Source organism: Pieris brassicae, chromosome 6 (genome assembly GCF_905147105.1).
Source record: "Pieris brassicae chromosome 6, ilPieBrab1.1, whole genome shotgun sequence".
Classification (NCBI taxonomy): domain Eukaryota; kingdom Metazoa; phylum Arthropoda; class Insecta; order Lepidoptera; family Pieridae; genus Pieris; species Pieris brassicae.
Window position 1 is genome coordinate 17548752 of NC_059670.1, and position 22806 is coordinate 17571557.

General features: G+C 35.5%; 1 protein-coding gene across 1 annotated transcript in view; it reads right to left on the reverse strand.

The window, feature by feature from the left end:
• Positions 1–2449: 2449 nt before the first annotated feature.
• Positions 2450–22806, reverse strand: part of LOC123710640 (zinc finger protein jing) — an 87607-nt gene continuing 67250 nt past the window's right edge. The window contains exons 2-6 of the mRNA XM_045662664.1: positions 10781–13541; positions 10444–10623; positions 8939–9080; positions 8505–8715; positions 2450–6043 (exon numbers count right to left, since the gene is read on the reverse strand). Of these exons, the coding sequence (XP_045518620.1) occupies positions 5662–6043; positions 8505–8715; positions 8939–9080; positions 10444–10623; positions 10781–13541 (3676 nt within the window). The 3' untranslated portion in view covers positions 2450–5661. The remainder of the gene's footprint in view (positions 6044–8504; positions 8716–8938; positions 9081–10443; positions 10624–10780; positions 13542–22806) is intronic.

Below are 22806 nucleotides of genomic sequence, written 5' to 3' on the forward strand. Positions count from 1 at the left end.
GTACGATACAGATCGCCAAATCGAACGAAAGAATGATAGTTTTTGCGAGGTTTCTATGTAAGTTTTAATTTAAACTCCCTTCGAAAGATGATTTGATGATGAATAAAGAAAATCTAAAAATCATTTGAAATAATACCTCAATCGCAATAAGCTATTATGTCTTTATACTAAATATATAATTATTTAATAAAAACAATTCTTTTGATATATTTTTATGTTTTTGGTGGTATGATATATGAAAGGCGCATTTATAAACGTTTCCGTCAAATTTTGATAGGAGCTATGAATATCTTGGTGTTTACAAAATTTCAGTTTTATAATGATTGTTTTACAAATTGCTTAACTTAATGATGAACTAAACTGATTCCTTGATACTTGCAAAAGTTACTACAAAACAACTTATAACTCGTAAATCATATGTGACTTGAGTATAAAAATAAACTCCTTTTAATTGTACAAATTCAGTTTATACATTAATTAATTTATATATAAATAAATATATGTATTTCCTTTACAGCTTAAACCTGTTAAACTCGCTGAGAGACATGTTGGCTAAGAACAGCTCCAATGAAATCTATGAATATATTGGGTATTGCCTGAGGACATCTTTTTTATCTTGAACTTAACTAAATAATTCGAATATTAAAAAGAAATCAACGCGGGCGGAAGTTTGTTTATGTGTGATATTTTATGGAATAATGTTGTTTTGTTTTTGTTATATTATAATACCTAATTAATTAATTGATTATTATTAAACATATTTGTGCAATTGTGTATAAGTATACTGACATATTAACGAATCAATACAGCAAATGATAAACTCGACATCTTCATAGTCGGAAGAAGGGGATTGTCGTCTTGTTTCTTTCTCCATCGATGTTTTAATAATTCCTTTATTTTATAGAACTACATTTAATTAAAATATTGAATTTTATATGTTCTTAACAATTATTTCGATACAAAAAAGTTCAATAAAAAGTACTTTTTTAGAATGTTCTGTCATAGTTTGAAGGCGAAACAGTCAAAATTTGGTACTGCTGCAAGGTCTTGGTACGAATTTAATAAACGAAATCTAATTACCGCTAAAGTAACGTGGAACATAAAGCGGCAGATTTTTTCGATGTCATGGTATGGTTGTCAATTGGGAGGGTTGGGAGCATCCCAATACGAGCTCATAGAAGGGCCCCCGTAACACGTACTGAATTGTTTTGAAGTCCATGAACTGCCTCCAGTGAGATAGTCTTCCAACATAATTATAATAATTTGATTAAAGATATAAGGACCACTTTAGCACATTTAGGTACTTGCAAATGTACCTATACAATAAGGTAAAGGGTTACATGAACGCATTGTTTATTTAATAAAAATTCACGGAAATTCTGAGAGTCACAAATGAGATCAGTAAAATTTATTATTATAATAGTCCATTAAGTTACGAAGTCTTAAATTGCTTTACCGAGTTCATGAAATCGAATTTAAGAGTTATTTTTGTTTTTGTTTTAGTACTTCTCCTATACCACATCACTAATTGTAAGTATTGCATTCGCTCGAGATGGTTTCTCCTCACCTTTACAATAGATATTTTCGTCTATAAGTTACGTTATTTCTATTAACTACAATAGATATGACCGTTTGGTGTCGTGTGTCACACGTTTGCTGATAAAGGCTGCATAATTCAGTGTCAGGTTGCGTTGCATCGCGGCCTTGAGCAAGCTTGTAGTTAAATTTTCACTAGGATAAGTTCAATAAATTTATTGAAATGAAACTTCTTTATCGTTGGAAACAAACACATTTTTCTGTCAAGTGCCATCTTTTTCTTGTCCCTACCACGGTTGATTCGAAACCATTAATTACAAAAAATATATAATAACGATAACAAAGATAATAATAAATCTATTACTATTAATGAAATTCTGTAATATACTAAGATTATTACAGTAATAAGGTAAAATGAAATATTTGTATTCTATAATATGTCTATGGTAAGAAAAGCCATTTGTTAAAATTTATCTAATTTTATTTTATTTAACCAATTCCTGTAAAGTTGTATATAGTAGATTATTTTTCAGAAATAAGATCATAAAGAAGTTTCACTTCTCACGTGTGTACATTGATTACAATAAATATTTTACTACCACGCTAATCGTAACTTTTTCATAATGATCACTGAGAACTTCAATAGTAGTTACCAAGATTATTGAGAATTATCCTCGATTTATTTCATGAAACAGTTTAATGTCCTGACAAGTAAGACATACTAAATGTAATCGGCTAATAAAAAAGTATTTGCCGACTCATTAAAATTCAGAAACTTATTAAAGTCATTTCATTATCTAACCATGTTTGTACTCGTATATATTGGGTTTATTATAGACTTCCATGAAATTACCATTACAGACTTGTATGTGTATTTATAATACCAAAAATTTCCAATGAAACACATTTTAGTCAATCATACATATGTATTTAATATAAGATACAGTACTTGTGACGTGGACAAACCATCAAAAAACTTAGAATCGCTACAATGAACAAATTTTCACTTATTTTCGAGTAAATTAATTCACTATTATTATGCCCAAATGTGTGATAAATTAATTGAGGTAGATGGCCCATTTGGGGGCAAATTATAATTAAATTTCGGATTCACACAATCACGGCTCCAAGCAAATAAAACGCATTAAACATTATACTATATATAATTAAATATCTACAAATTGAATAAAGTAGTGCACACTATTCGGAACTCGCGGTCCGCATATAGTATTTATGGATCAAACATTTACAATAAAGGAGAACATTCATATAATAAACGGATAATATAGGAAACATGTTGAAAGACAACGCGTACACTACCATCTAGCCTAACCCGTCTCCAACGGCCGTCCCGGGCATTTTTGGGCACGAGTAGATTTAACCGGGTCGTATTGAGCCCCCGGGCAATCTTAAACAAAACCCGGGCGGGCTAAGACAGACCCGGTAATCTCAAAACGATATCTCCCCCCCCTCAGGACAACCGCTGCTCTCGCCAAGGCGCGAAGCAAATTACTTCTGCATTATACTTAATAATAAATACAATATATTTACATTTGTAAAGCGTGACCAAAAATTTATAATTACAATTTCTCTACTATTTTCGACTATAACCACACGTCTCTGGTCAAGACTTACGAGATGCCGCACGGCAGTAATGTGTTTCACGCCTTTACACCTTACCTTAAAGGCAACAAACCAACGAAATGCGTCATAGAACAATAGAAAAAAAAAATCTCCGTGCCTACACTTGTTCCCTTACGCCAAATGAACGAACGAAACCTTACCGAGTGAGCAATTTCAAGGCACGCGCCTTGTTATCCGGGAAATGAACCCGGTACGCTCGAATTAAGACTATTGTGGCAGTGATAAAAATATATCTTTAACGCAAACGCGCTCGAAATATGTATTTTGTTCTAATTTAGTACCCCACTACAATTATCGATCACAAAATATTTCTCTCTGTCTAACGACTGGAAGGTCTAGGGGCTTACATCGAAAATACCTTCAAATACCATCGACCCTAAATATTATTGCAAAAAAAATTTGTACTCAAGCTTTAATAGGCCACTTCTTTCAGCCGAAATAATTTTACATTGAGCGATTTTGAAAAACGTCATCGACTAAGAATCCGAGATAAAGAAGAAAAAAAAGGGTTTTTCGTCAGCGAATACCGACGCTTTTAACAAAATTCAAATAAAAATATGTCAATAATTTTGAGCAGCATTCAAAAAAAAAGCGTCAAGTCTTCGCCGTTAGCAGTTTGAAATTCTGTTAGTGTCAATAAAGACGATACAATTGATCTCTACGTATATATATGATATACTAATCTGTTCGATTATCGTATATATAATGTGATTTTTAAGACGGGTACAATTGATGACGTTTTCCTACATAACATAAAAATTCCGATGAGATCAAATTAAGTCCATGGAAATGTCTTTCTGAATTTGGTGTCGCAATTGACTATAAAATTAATAAAGCAAAGCCAATATGGCACTATGATCAGTGCTCAATTATTCTAGAAATTTAAAACAAACCTAAAATCAGTACATTGGAAGGATTCCCAGATACTCTACGATCGTCCAGGCACCAACATGACTACTAAGAATTTTCCTAACATCTCTTTGGGTCCATCCATACTAGCGACGCGTTTGCCATCATAAGCAGTTCTAACGCATCATACAATTTCCTACATTGACTTATATCGCGGCCCTTATACCCTAAATTCAGGGCGTGGCTCGATTTTCAAAAATAGATTACCGGTTTTAATTCCTTGAATTTAGAGTACTTCGGGCCCAACCATTAGCTATCCCTTGAACCGGTCCAAGTCACCGCACATTTCCTAACTTAACTACCGACGCTAACTAAAATACGGAGATCGTGAGAACGGAACACAATAACCCTTATTGCTAGAAAGGCAATTTGACAGAAAATCCTCTTAAATGACTGTTTTTAAACGTCAATTCTGTTACTGATGTTAGCAATGAGTGGATTTTGTAAAGAACAGGAGAAATTAGATATTTTAGTAATCCACAATTCAAATGAAAATTGAAAAAGCTTAAAAAGTCAAATAATAGTTTTAAGAGTGACAGTCCATATTCCACCATTCCTTACATCAGTACCAGAACGAGCCCACACTGACACACCTCAGTACAAAAGTACAAAAAACAACCATACAATTTCATTTAAACTATAGCCATATAAATGTCTGTTATAAAAATAAAAAACACCAATTATTACATGATAAGGTCGAGTATCGGGCCGTATGTTAATTTAAATCTGCTAAAAATCTTGTGCGTGAAAAATCATCTAAAGCTATCACACAGTTATTGCTATATTCACTTGCGTCGTTAGAAAATCGATATTGACACATTAACATAGTAAATCAATTTTATTGCTCCAATCCAATATTCGTTTCCAACGACGCATTATCGTAATAAACTCTTGTGGCAGTGACGTTACAAGACAGTTGTTGATTCAGAGTCAATCGCTTCGATCGATACCTAAATTCGATTATAAAGAATCGATTAAACCTAACACCGAATCGACTACGCGGTTATATCTATGTGAACACTGTATGTAGAACCGTGCAATTCGAGGCACTTGGTGACGAAAACAATAGTCACGATATCGATAAAATAATTGGCACCGTTAAGCGAAAGCGGTCGAGACGCGGTCCAACGGAATTATCGATAAATGCGACCGCGTGCGGTCAACACTATAACTACTACTATTATATACAACATTGGCAGTGATTCGTATCGCTGGTCGTTTTTCGGACGACTCTTAACCTAGCTCAGACTACGGAGTCTACTAACCTAACCTATACAATCGCGTCTACAATTTACATTTCCTAATTATTTACAATTTGTTCGCTATGTTCGCGTCACTCGAAGTCCGAGTCTTATATAAATGATCAGTCTTGTGAGTAACCTGCGCACGCGCCGCTTGCGATCAAGCGGCCGCCGCCGAAGAATCAACATCTGTCTAGATTGTTATTCGACGTTCTAGAAAATTCTCTAAAATACTACTATCAGGTTGGTGACGTATTTTAAGCTGAATAATTAAATTCTCCTTCTGAAGGACGTTCTTCTCGATACATCATCAACCTTCGTCATATGTATTCTACCGCCCGCTGGGCCAAAAGGCGTTTCCGCCCTGTCTTCTTCCGAGCTTTCTCTTCTTGGCGCCGCTGACTTCGCACTTGGGGCTGTCATCTTCGGCATACATCATAGGCAGGTTGGTGGCACTGCACTCGTTCTTAGCCTCGGTGGCCTTCTGCTTGGCGAGTAGGTTGTTCAGTAGACGGGAAGACGTGCACTGTCGAAGAGGCAATTGTCTCGTCGGTTGTGGGGCAGGCTTCTTAACTGGTGGCGGAGTCGGTGTCTTCTTGTACGAACTACAGAACTGATCATAGAGAATGACTTTAGTGTGGGCCGGCAACTCGGAGATCTCCACCCGTTTGACCCGCTTCACGTCCTCCTCTGGCACCCATTCATCCTCGATCCTGAAATGTTTAATGAGGGTTATTGGGGCACAAAATCGCCACACAGAATGTGACTGCAAACACCACAAACCATTGTTACCCGCCGGAAGAATGATTGGTTTATTTTCCGGTCGACTTCGAACAACGACCGTATACAAAAGTACTTAGTAGAGGCCTTAGAATTTTTTGCCGATTCTCAAAAATTGCAATTACAGCACGTGTTATGTTCTAAATGGCTTGTGTTTGCAGTTCAGGTTGCAAGCCCAATAGTGAAAAGAATCATGCATCGCTCAAAGCCTTGATGATTTAATTTTATGTAATGAACAAAACGATGAATGCTGAAGCCGCTAAACACTAAAACTAAACGGGCAGGCAACCCATTGAGTTGCTAGCATCAGCATTGATCGAATTATAGGCCAATGGAGGAGAGGTTAGACATTTTTAATAAATAAATCAAGTGGTCTTTAAACTCAATTCTATGCTAGCAACTTCACAAGATGTTCTGTGTGGCCAGAATGATGGTAATAGCATGCTGTGCGAGTAGAGAATCTTGTGATTGTATCAAATACTAAATATCAAGAGAGAGGAGAGAGAGAAAGAGAGAGGGCTCATAATTTTGGATTACCCGATAAAAATCTTAATAAATTTTGAAACGCACAAAGATAAAAATATTTCTTTAGGTATTTTTCTCGCTTTCAATATATTATTAACATATAAGGTAACAAAATTTGCCCATGAATATATTTTACTTTATGTAAATATATGTATTACACTGAACTCTTTGATTATTTGTCTGTGGTATTTAACATAGTTATACAGATGAATACATTTAATTCCAATAATATTAAGTTAATACAGCACAAGATCCTTTAAATGTTAATAAAGCAATGCTACAGAAATGATTTGAAGAATAAAGTTTTAAAGCCACTGGATTTGCTTACATTGGCTCCTCGTCGGAAGGGCGACTTCTTCCAATAATTTTGAAATTAATTTAAAATTTAAAAACATTCTAAAAACTTTGAATATAAATTATAATCAAAACAATTATTTTAACACACATTAAAATTACTTTCTTTAATATTATATAAAATATGATCACATAGATGAATAACATAAATTGAAATTTTGCGATAGGAAATTTAACGAAAGACTATGGAAGACTACCGTGCATCAAAAAATAGTGAAAAATCTAACATTTAAATTTTCGATAAACGACATTCAAAACCCACCTCGGTATTACCTTGTCAATGATTAATAATAAAAATACTCGAAAATACGCTGCAATTTTATAAAATTACTAATTAATTTACCATTTCTAAGCCTCGTATTTTCATTATATCACACAAATTAATACATCCCAAATAAAACAATAATTCCAGTAGTATTTGTTATTTTAAAATGAAATTGATAAATTTCTTACCTGAAAATACAGTAAATGTTAATGGAATTATTACAAAATATATGTTAAGTAGAACAGATTTTTCCTAATTATTATTTTTAAGGCCACCAGTAACTTTAAGTCATCTGTCATTAATTACAGTGTGTCGAGGGTGGAAACATGTTCTGTCATACCAGCTACATTCACGAAAATGTGAACTTCTGTATTTGTCATTAGACACGGTTCAAATTACTTATGGTTTGACGAGCCAAGTAAAAACAAGCTATCGATATAACGAAAATAATAGATAAAATGTAAGCCGTAAACGTAAGGTTTTTTTATTAATCATAGCAAATAATTTGGCAAAAACGAGCGGGTCGTGCTTGATTATAATTGGTAGATACGCCTTTGAACCTACCATGCTCGACACACGGACGTTTGATATATAGACTTTAAAGTGCATAATAACTGGTGCCTCTGTACTACTTATCATCTTAACTTTCTTAAAGAAATTAAGCTTAAAACTGAAAGCCTAAATACGCAAAGAACTGTAAGTATGTATTTTTACATATTAAAATTGGCCTGCTAAAATTATGTCGATATTATACTTTTTTTCTTACTATGTAATCATGAATATCTAAACCGTTTGCATGAAAAATCACACACTGTCTTTCTGGCAATCACTTAGAATTTCATTATACACTTACATAATATTTCAAATATGTTTTATAGGCTAACGAGTAACTGTCGCATGTAAATTCAACGCCAGTATACACAGTACATACACTTCCAAGTTTCTTCCTATGTAAGATCTAAGAGTAATCTTTTCATTCAAAATTACAATCAAAGAATTACAATACTCAATGTCGCTGTGACAAAAAAGTAGCGCACATTATGTCATAATATACAGTTGAGAGATTTAATTGATAAGTAGTAAGTACTACAAATTTGGATATAACTATATGCTATACTTTTTGTTTTTACTACCTTAAAAGGATATACTTTTAACCCTTTAAGGCTTAAGGTTATACTTAGCGAAGACTCTATGAATATTGTAATTCGTTTACATGCAACCGTAAAACCTAAGCAAGAAAATTAACTTACACATTCGGAGGGTAGTATGTCAATAAGGCCTCCCGTCTACCCTCAATAGCATTGTATCGAGTGGCAGTAAGTGCGGCGTGAAGAGTGATCGTATGCCTTCCAGGCGGTTCCCGAAGAGGACAAGAACCTCCAAGCCTCCATCTGGTACACCTTAGTAGCCGCCACTGAAGACCCTGCATCATACCCGTGTCGAAGAAGTCGAACATTCGCGCTGAAATCGAAACAAATACAAATTAAATTATATTAACGATTAAGACGAAAAAGTTAATGCGATGAAGTCAACTTCGGCATACATTGATAATGTAGTGGAAACACTGTGTGGGTTCAAAAAGTTAGGGTTAGGCAGAAATAAATATTTGCTTTCAGAGACCTTCTCGTATCTTTCATCACAGTTCGCTTAAGTGCCTAGAAATTAAAGGTTAGGAGAAACTCACCTGACCAAGGCTGGCGCCTATACCGTAGCTTCTTTCCATTTCTCCGAATTAGCTTAGACCCATTTTCATTCGACTTTCTGTTGCTGCCGTTTGACTGCGAACTCTGATTGAAGTGGTGATTCACGTGCCGTTCCAGCAGAGTCTGAAAACATCATCCAATATCTTATAACAAATGAAAAATCACATAGACGCAACACTATCTTTATGAAAAATGACCTTTCTAAATTCCAATTTAAGTGATATTAGTACATTGCGTAACTAAAACGCACTAATGTCGCTTTTTGTTTAATTTGAAAAATCACTACATGACATAATTTCATACAATAATAATTTTGATCATTTTCCATAAGTTTAACACTATACTTGAGAGCATCCTCCATCTGTCCTGTATTGGCACAGGTCGGAGTAGTATTAGAGATAAAATCAAATATAAAAATGCAGAAAAATTATAACAAAACCGACGTGGAGCATTCAACATCCTTCATTTTATCGCCTTCAACCTTAGAACAGAAAACACACAACACAAGTTTTTATTTTCAATTGACGAAAACGATGTACACAGTGGCAATATCGCGAACCACCGAGACGATGATGAATGGTAAATGAAGACACTGACTGATAAAATCAATGAATAGATGATGACGAGGAGTGTCTTTTAAAAGAGTCTGTGACATGCGACACAACAAGTGAATCACGCAGAAATATTATATTAAAGAGACGGTAAAATAACATGATCATATGTTTGGGAGGAGTAATGAAAAATAAGAGATATTATAATAATAGCCCAAACACTATTGACTGTATTTAGCTTTGTGAAGCTTAGAAGAAGCCGAGTTAAAGACCCTTACTAGTTCCCGGTTTTCGATAATTCGAAATTATCTTGGACGGTTTTGCCCGCGCTTTCATCTGCGAAGCCAGATTGTTGCGCTCACAAAGTACATTGTTCAGTACTTCACACAATAAATACGTTTTTGGTATATTAATTCCTATTCACAATCGTGTCAACAATCATAAATTTTTATTTTCGGAGAGGACATAGGCGTCTTTAAATATCCCGTATTTATAAATCCCTATTTTATTAAAATTAAAGATTCAGAAAAAAATACAAATGTTTATATTCTTTTTATATATTATAAATACAACGGAATCGCATCCAATTCGATTCAAAAACACATAAAAGGCCTACACAAAGACAAACGGTAGCTACGTAAACGAGATATAGGACCCCTGATAATTTCGTATTCAGAAGCGCGGGAACTATTAAAGTAACCGAAGACCAAAATTTCAAACCGACAGAACGATGTATACAATAACGATATAGACACCCATATTAAATGTTCGTTATTGTAGATTCGTTTTGGCGATCTGCATCCTGGTGGTACCTGAGAATCCTGGAAACGGTGATGGCAATTTGGACTAGATTTTGAATTGAATAAATACAGTAAAGGACAAGGTGGTTGGATTTGTGTATCCTGAGAACAAAATTTAATAGAACGTAATTGTACCTGAGTGGAGAATCTTCTGTCACAGCCGTCGACAATACATTTGAAAGGCTTGTTGCCGCCGTGTGAAAGGGTGTGTCGCTCCAACCATAGTCGCGAGCATGATGGCTTGCCGCGCACCTTGCATTTCTCCCAAAGACATACATAGTTCTGCTTGCCATTTTGCGTTTCAACGTGGACGGCCTGAAATGTACAATGCGAAAGTTTACATTATGTTAATTAATCCTTTAAATTATTAGAATCGATAATTAGTAAAAATATATGTACATATTTATATTATTATTAGTTTCAGTTCACTACCAAATTATGAATTCTAAAAAAAAAAAAAAAAAATACGCACCTGTAAGTGCTCCAATAAATTCGTATCACTGTCAAATTCTAATTGGCATTTTTCCCAATGACATACTACTACCGTAGTTGTCGCTTCCAAATTAGACTTCCTTCGTCTACTATCTGATTTCACTGGAAATTTAGGTGGAAACCGCAAAATCTTGGGTTGCTTCAGTAAAGGGCTCTTCTGCGATTCCGACTGACTTTGTTCCAAAGAGCTTACACTCACACTCAAAGACATTAACGATGAGTCTTCATCACACTCTTTGCTACCTTGCGAATCACTAGGTGAGTCAATAGACTTATCCGTTCCTATTCCTGATTCCGAAGACTCCGTTGTAGCACTACTGTAGTTAGCTTCTATCATAGTACTCTCAACGTTCGAAGATACTTCTTTCAAAACAGTTATGTGAGTAAACACAGCATCTTCACACCTAGATACCTCTTCGACTTTCTTAAGCTCTTCAGATACCATTTTAACTTCTTTCGCTTTGTCCTTTAGCAATATCCCTTCTTCCATAATCTTTCCATTCATTAACCCAGCTAGTTTAGCCGAACCGATTTCGGCGAAAGGCCTCGATGTGATTTTTTTAGTATCTAATGAAACTATGTTATTATTAACATTTTTAGACAGCCATGGAATATCACACTTTTGATTTAAGTCACTTAAGTCGGATTCCTTTACTGTACTGCTTGGTGGCTCTGTGCCCTGAATTGGGTTGTCAGGAGGCTTCACGGGAGCGATGGGTATACTACTCGAATGTAACGCTTGAGTGCTAAAACTTGGTACTATAGGTGGCGGGTGGTGTACTATTGGATTCGAATAAGTTGATTGCGATAAACAGGCCGTATTCACGGTGGAATAACTCCATGTCTCCTTGACATTTGGCACTGAAGTTACAATAAAACCTGGCTGTGGTAGTAGCATGGGATGACTTAAATTTACATTAAAATTCGGCTTTTGATGCGGCAACGCATTGACAGTTTGTATTCCAGGAAAACTTTTGTTTAATACAGGTTGGCTTGAGACAGGGTTTGTTTTATTTGTAGCAGGAAACGATGAAGGTATCGCGTTTGAAAGTTTTAATAATGTACCGTTTATAAGAATTTGCGTCTGCTGATTTTGTAAATGATTTTGTCTTTGAGCAGTTAATGGTTGTGCTTGAGGAAGGACAAAATTGGGCATCTTTGCCATTAGATTAGGTATTTGCACGACTGTTCCATTAATATTTTGAACCAGCGGAAACACAAATTGACCATTAATTTTGGTCGGACTCGTTACGGTCACATTAGGGCGATTGAATGTAACGTTTGATTGTTGATTTAACGCACCTATACTACCCTGTTGGTTTAATGTTGTAATATTTCCTTGGTTTATTGTAGCTATGCCCCCCTGTTGATTTATATTGGGAGCGGTAAGTCCATTCTGAGGTATTCTTAGGGTAGTTAGCATTACATTTTGAGGAACTGCCATAAACGCAGGAATAGTCGTTGAGGATACAGTTCCATTGCACTGTTGCTGAACATTAATTTGGTGGCCGTTATGTAAATGATTAACAGGTACGTTTAAGCTACTTAAATTTCCGTTTACAGTCATCGATACTTGTCGTACACCGTTTGGAATATTCATCTTTGGTGGTGCGCTTGCTTCCCCCGACATATTTGTTAAGGGTGGTTTCGACACTGAATTCAAACAGTTTTGTTTCTGTAACTGTACTTGTTTAAGATTATTCGCTTTTGACCATGAAAGGTTCTTACTATTAGCGATACACGCCGAAGACTTTCTGTTGGTACGTTTTGGAGCGAGTGTGGTCTTTTTCACTGTTTCCTTTTTAGTCGTAACAGGTTTGTTTACCAAATTTAGATTGTTTGAACCGCGTGTTACTCCGTTCATTCTACTGTCTAATTTTGCTGTGTGGTTAACGGTACCATTTATTTTCGAATCGGTCTTAACTGTCGTAACCTTATTTCTCGTTTGATTCATTGAAGTGGCAGGAGCGATTCGAACGCCAAATATTTCACGTGTGTCCGATATTGGCACTTTATTATTGCAATTTGTATTACTTATATTATACTGCTTATTAAGATTAGTATTTACTTTGGCGGATGGGTCCGATGATAATTTCTTATCGCGCTCAGTTTTCTTATTGTCGGTTAAGCCGTTTAAAACGCCACAGTTAAACTTCTCTTTACTCGGCTTCTCTTTTAGTTGCCTTACTTCTACGAAACCATTCATCGTCTGAACCTCTTTGTTATCCTTAGTCCTGCAAAAATCCAACACACTATCTGTGCTCTTTAATGGTGATTTACTGAGATCTTTAATTTTAGTTTCACCATTTGTTGTTGACTGAGGGGATTTATGCGTAGTTTGAGGTTGTTTTCCAACATCTAGCAAGACTTTAGGATTGAGGGTTTGCGATAGATAGGAAATATATTTCTCGAGATCTTGCGTGACACCATTCTTCGGGAGGCACTTCTTTTTGCTGTCACCACTAGCGATGTGACTGGCATCGCGCTTAAGGCCGTTCTGTGGCTTCATCTTATGGTTAAAGTATTCTGTGATACGGCGATGCACGGGGTTGGGGCGGCGTAAAGGCGCGGGCTGAGCCGCGAGGCGGCGCGGGGCCGGCTCGCTCGCCCAGGGCGGCATGCGCGAGCCCAAGCTCTCCTCGCTGCTGCACCCCGACTCAGGGCTGCGCGGAGACCGCGGTTCGGTGATGTCGCTACTGCTGCAGCCGCTGCTTTCCGGTGGGCTCAGCACCGCCACGCCACTGAAATGACAAAGAAATAATTAGCTGAGTTATAAATAATAGACACAACACATCGGTAAAGCGCAAAAAGTGTACCTTTCCATATTTTAATTACGTTTATTTATACAGAAATTATAACATAAATGTTAACTATACAAATAGTAATCTCAATTAATTTGACAAAACAAAAACCTCCTAAGACAAAATTCTGAATCATAAACAACCTATATAAATATGTCTAAGTTATAATTGTCGTTCTCTTGTAATAGTTAATAGTAATCAGCTGTTGAATAGTTACGATCGATAACATGACGTTAGAAAGAGCGATTATAAGAGCGAGACGGCAAGAGTGATCGACGCGAGGAGAGGTGCAATGCCCTGCGAGTGCAGTGACGCAACCGTTGCACTGACCGCCCGACCGACCGACCACGCTCAATTATTATTATTTTCGGACATGTGACATTCAATGCACGTACTCCACTATGACGAATGAAGAAATATGTCAAAATTCATGTCTGCCACCAATGGAGATTTATTAGACTTGTTCCTCTCGACACGTTTCGTTATCAACACCAAGATGCTTAAAAATTATCTTCGAGAATTGTACTTAACTCGTTTCTGGATCCACAGGTAAATTGTTGAGTATAATATTGGTGAATAATATTGAAATTTAACACTAAAAGTTTAGGGGTTTTATTTCGATAGCATCGGGCGGGGAAAAGTGCGCGGGGTTACGTCTCGAGCCGTCAAGAGCACACCCTCGCCCTTAGCAAAGCCACAATGTACACATAACTAGACCTTCGAACTCCCCTTTTTGTCTCGCTTTAGAAGAAAGCTTTTTCTAATTGACCCAATTTTCTGACTGTTTTTGCAGCAAAAGATTTTAAGAGCACGTCCGTATCTAAGAGGGACGTACATTTGAAATTGAGGATCGTTAATCCTGTTGAACTTTTTGACTCCTACATTTCATACCCTCTATTGATGAAGCATTATTTCGTCGTTGATTTAAACATTATACAATAAAATAAAGTCTTATTTTTTATTCGAATAAACATTTTGTTAATCTTTAAACAAAACTCAATGTAACTTCAACAATATGAGGTTGAAAAATCGCAAGTGTTTGAATGACCTTTGCCTAGTCTAAGATGTGGAGCACATCAATCTTGCTAGCAATTCTCTTGATTTTTTGCGAATTGTCGAAAGCAAAAGTGGGCTGTCATATGTAGGTGAGGCAGCTTCGGCAAGGTCAGACGTGTCGATTTCGGCCAATGACCCGCGCTCAATGCTACATTGTAATCTTGGCACAGTCGTTCAACTTAATTTTCTTCGAATATAAATAAAAGAAATGCGCATTTCGCTGAACACACAACGAGTAAAAATAAACAAAATAATGGAACATAATAAATACAAACCGAGAATATGCCTTGAAAATTTAAACGTTTACAAGCGAGGACTATAGATTTGACATTTGACTAAAAGTATCACACACACCTGTCAAAAACTGCAGAATGTATCCGGAATGTTGAAAATAAAGCTTTTCACCTAAAGTGTACAAAATTTATTATCCCTGCATTTATTTATGTATAACAAGATATGTGTTAGAGGGTTTGTGAGGGCGTGGCGGCGACGTCCTATAGTTGAACAAATTAAACGAACACGTTTGTTGGACATGGCGATTAGCATTCGTGATTATGGAGCATGCGCATATGGGGGACGAATAATTTAGATGCATATATTAATTAAGAAGCTTACATATAAGGAAAGTAAAATTTCGTGTAATTGGAAATGAAGCGGTAGTTTTTTTACTTAATTATATCACAAAAGTTCATTAAGACCTTGTATAAATGTAGAAGTCCTGTAGGCTGGCTTTCGGTCAAATACAAATCTCTCTTAGAGGATATACCATACGTACCCCAAACTCAACCTTCAAAAGTACCCTTTCTATGACATCGAATTTTCTACCTTATTCAAAATGTTATAACAGGCTTTAAACAACTGGTGATTTTCACCACTATCGTCTCATTTATAACGCTCGGAATATCCTTTAATAATCTCTTGTACCGGAATGTAAAATGTAGTTTCCTTGACATTATGACGCATATGATACTGTAATTTGCCGAGTAATACGTTAGATTACGTAGTAAATGCATGTCATTCATGGGAAAATTGCAATCTAATTGTTTTAGCGCAATAGCGCTTATTAATAAATAAGTCGGATATTGCCTTAATATAATTACTGTTAGCGATGACTAGTCGTTGTCATATGACTTATACGTACTTGAAAGATGATTTTTGGAGGTCAAAGCTAGGAGGAAATTAGACGTTGAATGTAAACTAATAAATTTGATTTAATGTGACTTAAAAATGACAAAGATATATGAAATTATTTCTGTATCTACCTACTTATGCCAATTTATAAAAACAAGATCAGTCAAAAAATATGACAGCGTAAACCCAATTTAACAGAAAGAGAAATAAAAGTAGGTACTCTATTTAAAATATTTCAGTTTTCACTAATATTTATTATTATTCTTAGCCGTAATGTTAAGCAAAAAATTAATAATGACGGCGCAACATGTCGAGTGCAGTGTTGGGGTGGTCTTTCCGATCCGCCTCAGACGCGTGCTGAGCAAATTGGATATTCTTTTGTAAAAAAAGATCCCAAACAATATTAGTTTATTTATATTGCAATAATCATATTATGTGCGCTTGGTTTTTATTATAACTCTTTCGTGCCGAACAAAAGGCAACTTTCGCTGGGAAATAAACAGTTTATTAATTATCTTCATCTTACGCGAATTCTCCAATAGATTTTGGTTAAAGCTTAATTTTTTAACCTTTTAATTGATTTTTATGTTTGCATATTGATTGTCACCTTAAATCTTATATTATTTATTATGTACCAATGTATTAGTGTAATAAGTGTTGGAAAACGAAATATATAAAACAAATTAATCCGTCATCTTTTCACTGTAATATTTAAATTTCAACAATAATACATATGTATTCCCTTAAAATCAACTCCAGCTATTTTTTATAACAAAAATCGATGCTCATTATAGTTTCCATCAGTCTCGTCCAGTTGCCAGCTCCCGAGGGACAAGTGGGCGTACAAAAGAGCAAATTATATGTCGCGCATCCCCGAAGCCCCAAACCTATAGCCCTTTGAATTATACGCATTGAACAGGGATACAGTTTCACCGTAACTTTGGGGATTTGTAATAATATAGTTTAATTTTTATACATATATTTTTCCGTATTTACAGTGTTGCCATGCCTGTAGGTCATTGTACGCGTATACATTCATAACGGTGAAGGAATAGATCGAGAGGAAACAAGCATAACGTAAATAAGCGTAACAGAAATAACAGGCATGGGTACTACAATTCCTTAATAGTTCAAACTTCTCAATACTGAAACTCTGTCAAGTATCAAAAACCGAAAGCAATCACTCTACCCTTTGAAATGGAGTATGTAGGAGAGCTGTATTTAATTTCCCAAAACTTGATGGGTTTGCCGCGCAAGGGATTCTGATACCTGAAGGGGCCCTGATTGAAAATTGAGAGTGATTTATGATCAAATATTATGTTACAAAATTCATAATTTTATACTAATTCGATGCTCTGACTAAACTAACGAGGCGATGCACGCTTTGTTACGTGTACAAAGTACGACCATTTGGTAAAGTAAAATGCTTAAAAATCAGTAAGGTAAACGATGAACTCGTATTATCGTTAAACACCGCTATTTATATTTGCAACACAAGTGCACGTTATATTCTACTACAACTAGCTACATTTATATAATTATCAATTTGTGTATCTATCGGTAATAATAATAAAGTTATACAGGAACAATATTAAAGAAACAATAAATAACAACTCATACATAATGCATCGAACTTAAACACGTCAAGATAAAATCAGCTTCCGTAAACAATAAAGCGATCGAGAGAATACTACGTAGTACAGTAGTAGTACACCTACACAGGAGCCGTTACGTAAAATTGCAACTATTCACAACCGGTCGACATTCACATATCACTTTATTTACACCCATTCATTAAGTTGAAAGGAAGTCGCGTCGCGTCGCGTGAGAATCGTGTCAGGGAGGGAGGTGCTACCTCCCCTCCCCGGCCCCACCCCTACCAACCCCTATAACCCCCGGCGATTATTATGCTAAGTGTCTGCGACTACAGGGTGAGTTTTTCGCGCATCTGCTATTTATTTACGCGTTTTATATTCATAGGATTTCGTAACTGGCTGAGTTACGGTTCATTACGTTACAAGGTTTTGGAGTGATGTCATGTTCTATTTTGACCTTTATATCATTGATTTATAGTCTATTGTAGAGCGAGCGGGAAATAGGTTAGTGGGAGCGGCTGATGTGTTCGATTGAATTTAGGAAAGTGCCTCTTGACGCGTTCTAAAGAATGAGCGATGAACGAAATGAGTTTACGAGATTTTGACAAACGATCGGAACCGTGATCCCTAATGTACGACATAAATTACTATGCGAACAACAAAAGTATTGTACAGTGGCAAATTTAATACACCGAATGTACTTTGATTAAATCGTCAAAATCATGTATAGTCCACTGTGTTGGTATATAAAAAAATCAAAAGACAAAAAATATATCAATAAATAATTACACTTCAAAATATTAGGATACAAATTGGACACGTGAAGGCAATTCCCGATTCCTGGCGGAACTTAATTTCCCCTTCGATTTCAGGCAAAACTCGATACTTCGACAGCCTAGATACGTACCGGAAACTAAACTACGACAAAGTTTAGAGAATAGTTGCCAAAGTTTGATTTGAGATAAGCGATTACAAATTTCGAAACATACTTCATAAAATAAAGTTATGCAGTATGAAAGACAGATATTACAAAAACAAAAGATGTTAAATATACTATAGTGACTAGACAACGGCGTGCACAATACGTATATACAATATTATTTCCACTTGAAATAATCACAATAATTGCCAAGCAGTAGCCCAAAAGATGAAAATTCATACTAATTTACAACTAATCAAACTATGAATGATATATACCCCAGGGAGTTATTGTACGCTGAACGAACCGTAAAGACGAAAGTTCCGGCAGCGTCTAGGCAGGAAATAGGCGAATCCACAAGGGCTCTTTGTTGCCGCCACTCTACATTTCGAAACTTCGTAAATCCGTAAAACGAGCTAAACAAGCAGCTGATACGTCGCTCGGTAAATTAGGACGGGAAAGTGGAGTAGACTTTTCAGCCGGGAGTTTGTAGTCTGTGGTGATTTTTCCTGAATCTGCTTTGATTTGAGCTATTTTAGTTTCTGACAGATTAGTCGCTGGAACTTCTATTAGTAATTATTTTATAGCGAAACTATAATCGTTTCGAATTGGAAGGTTTCAAAAGGCCTTCAAACGAAAATTTTCACATATACAGAATTGTAAGTTTCCTATACAACGCAACTTATTTCATTATTAATTTTTAATAAGAACACATATATGGCAATGCAAAAACAGAGGACTTCACGTGTAACTTCAACATCCATTATGTCCTGTCAACATTTCCGGTAACTAAACTTTTTGATATGTCAAAGAGTCAAAGATGTATTAGTCACCAGGAGATGCCGAAACTGATTTCAATACAATACCAGCTACTCCCGTATTGAGGATGGGTGCTGCGCGTGAGATCCTCGCTACGACGCCATGCGATCGTGTGTGGCATAATCACCCCATTACAATAACAACCACGTTTTGACGCTATTTTAGTCGGGAATTCGTAGCCTTTTGATCGGAAACACATGTCCATAGTGGGAATAAGATTTGGCTATTGCACCAAGAATTAACCAGCTGGCAAAGTATCAAAACGTGATTAGTAAAATTATTTAATTCAAAAGGTATCTTAAAATAAATTTAATGTAATAAGAACATAGTTATGCCAGCGCAATTAAAACCTACATGCACATTTGTAGGTGCGTGCACAAAATTACCATCAATTTACGATTTCAAACGATTTCGATGAAGTCCCAAGTTATTTGATTACGATTAGACGCGGTAGTTTTAGTGCAGCGTTGCAAACATAATGTGATTTAAAAGCAATCTCAACGTCGCTCGCTCCATTTCCGAATGAGTGTCGCATCATCGAACGATCTCGTGCTGTCGTAATGTATTCCGCTATTTCACGGACTTTTAGCTTGAGGAAATTTGACAGAACGCTTGAGAAACTATTTCGATATCAGATGTCATATCGGTGATTAAATGAAAATATGCTGGCCGTATTTGGATACGACAGCAAGAAATTTCGGTTGGGTATAAAAATTTAAAATGAAATACTTTTTGAGTCTACTTACATATTATTAACTTAGTGTTCATAATTTATCAAGTAATAATTACGTTTAGAACGCTGACAAAAACAAACTTGACTAGATGACATAGGTTTTATTAAGCTGTGGAAGAAATGTGTTGTTCATACAAGCAAGTAATTTCGGTATATTGCTTATAGTAGGTTCGCAAATAAATCTCGTTGCCAACATAACCGCACGCACATACGCCGTGTATTTGCCAGTACGTAACGAACTATGCTAATTCGCATCTCAAAGGCATAGGGGACGACCCTCAACCCGCGGGGAAACACAAAAACCAATTAAACAGACTGCTGTAATTCTAATACGATCAAATTATATATGCAATTATAATATTTGTAGGGTTATAACGAAGATTACGAAGGTTCAGAATTCTTCAGATTCAAAAAAAATCAAAATGTCTTTAACTTTAATAATGTTTAGAAAATACTGCATGAGTTATGCATTACCTTTAGGTGAGTATGCGACAAATACGAATAAATATGGCGAAGACCTTGATATGCTGGAATTCAGTACCATTCTATTGCGTGACCATATTTGACGAAAGGCAGGAATATGTACATTTTATCACAACAGTATAGCTATTCTTTGAAAAGGTAAAGCTGTATTTAGCATTCAGTCACAGAATCGATAAATAGGGTTTTAAGTAAATTTGTGGCCTTTTGATTTCACCATGCATAATCTATAGTGTATGATAGTTATAAGTAATATGAAGTCTGAAACGTAGATCTTGGAAGAGCGGGAAAGCTAAACAATTATGAACAAAAAATATATGCTTTTAGTATTAAAAGCAAACGGTACAACTGAACCAGGAAATGAATAAACTGACCCCAGCCTTAGGCACATACAATCAATAATGCATATTCGCTATTAAAGGCTAATCGATGCGGGTTAGATAACATCCAGCAAAAACAACCAGACATACTACATACCACTCCCATACAACTTGTTCAGCGATTTTTCCCAACACTGTATAATCACTACTTCTCCTTACGGATTAACTGGTTATATTAAAATACATGTGAGGGTTCCTAGTTATTATTAGCCCGAAACACAACAACATCTTTATGTATGAGTAATAATAATATTGATGATTTTTACGACTAAATAACAAGTGAGTTTTAGCGATTCTCATTGAGATTTTTGAACTTCGATAGAAAAAAATTGTGGAACTATGATTGTTAAAACTTGAATATAACAATTATAACTTCAGCTTAAATCATTTAACTTACAGATTCACGCTAGCCTGATGTATATGCTGTTATCATAGTGTTAGCAATCAATGCAAACTGAGTGGTATCAACGTTAATGTTTACGAAGTTTTATCATTGACTAGGGCGGTGCAATGGCCCTCATTCATTTGATAAGCTTATCTCCATAGTACTTCAGTCAAAGCGCCTGATCCCTTTTAGGCCGATTTGATAGTATGAGTGTCCTCTAACTGTGCATGAACCATTGTGCTTCAATATTTACTAAATATTGTTGATGTTTTGATTTCACTCTACAAATTTTCATTTTCAAAAAATCTATAAAAGTGGAAATAATGTTTTTTTTTTCAAAACACACACAGTGCTTATAGTACAGCCCTTCGTAAAAAATAAAGTAGTTTCCTGATGTTTTAACTAGTAAATTTATCCGTGTCAACAAAATTATTATTTAATGTTTTAAACAACGTTTTTGATTTGATAGTGATTTATGAATACAAATTATAAAGTCGATAATTCTCGATTCGTGTCAAGTGTGTAATGTTATGTATGTTACGAGTTACAGCTAAGTTACGACTATGTGTCAACGCGAGCCGCTCGCAATATTTCAATCGTCTGTGCAATAAATCGAAGACAAAGCAAATTGTGTGAATGCACATTACACAGTCCATGGCATGCTATTATACGTTATTATCAGAATTAACAAATAATGTAATTAATGGCCAAAATACATATTGTAGTATGCCTTCGGCGGCGTCTCTGATACTGCTTCATATAATTCATTATGTTTTTCTTTTTATAGACCAGGTGGCAAACGGGCCGAAGGCTCAGCTGATGTTAAGTGATACCACCGCCTATAAATATTCTCAATGCCAGAGGGCTCGCGAATTTGTTGCCGGTCATTTCTAATTAGTACGCTCTTTTCTTGGTTTTATACAACGATTGTTAATGGTATAAAATATGACCAAAATGCATGAAATCCTTAAAATTTATCAACATACCGTAGGAGGACCTTTCTGATTTCAGTGGTATGCAAACTAGCTTGAAATTAGTTTTCAATATAGAACTATTATGGTACGACATACAATATGATTAAACAAACTAATAAATTATCATATGAAGTTGTTTAAACAACTTTATAAGATATCTATTTTATTAAGTATATTCTAATAGATAAAAATAATGTACATATTTCTTAAAACCACAGATAAATTAAAAAATATATACTATTATGATCGTTTTGAATTTACAATTATAAATAAAACGATTGTCAACAACTGTCACTTGTAATTGATAGTTATCATGTAACTCATTAATTTTGTAATCAAACTTATCGATCGGACTTTGACGATTTGATGTAATCGATGCATTATACTTCATTTATAATAAAAGTTACGAATGTGTTAGGCGTGTAAAAATTTTATTTGTAAAACGGCAGCATGTGTGCTTTGAACAACACTTTGAAGGTGCTGTTTACTCATTTTGTCTAATTTTGACTTTCTTTTAGACTAGATTATTCCTTCAGAATTATTTCCGCATACTTAAAAAAAACAAATGACCAAACCCTCTAAAAATAATTTTAAACCGTATACGATTCTTTATATTCCTGTTATAACGTGCCAGTGCATCCGTTAGTAAGCTCGAAAGTTTGGGGCGTCACCTCGGCCGGCGCGGGCCATAGCGCTCGTAATCGTGCGCCTGAATTAGAGGAAGTGTGCATCC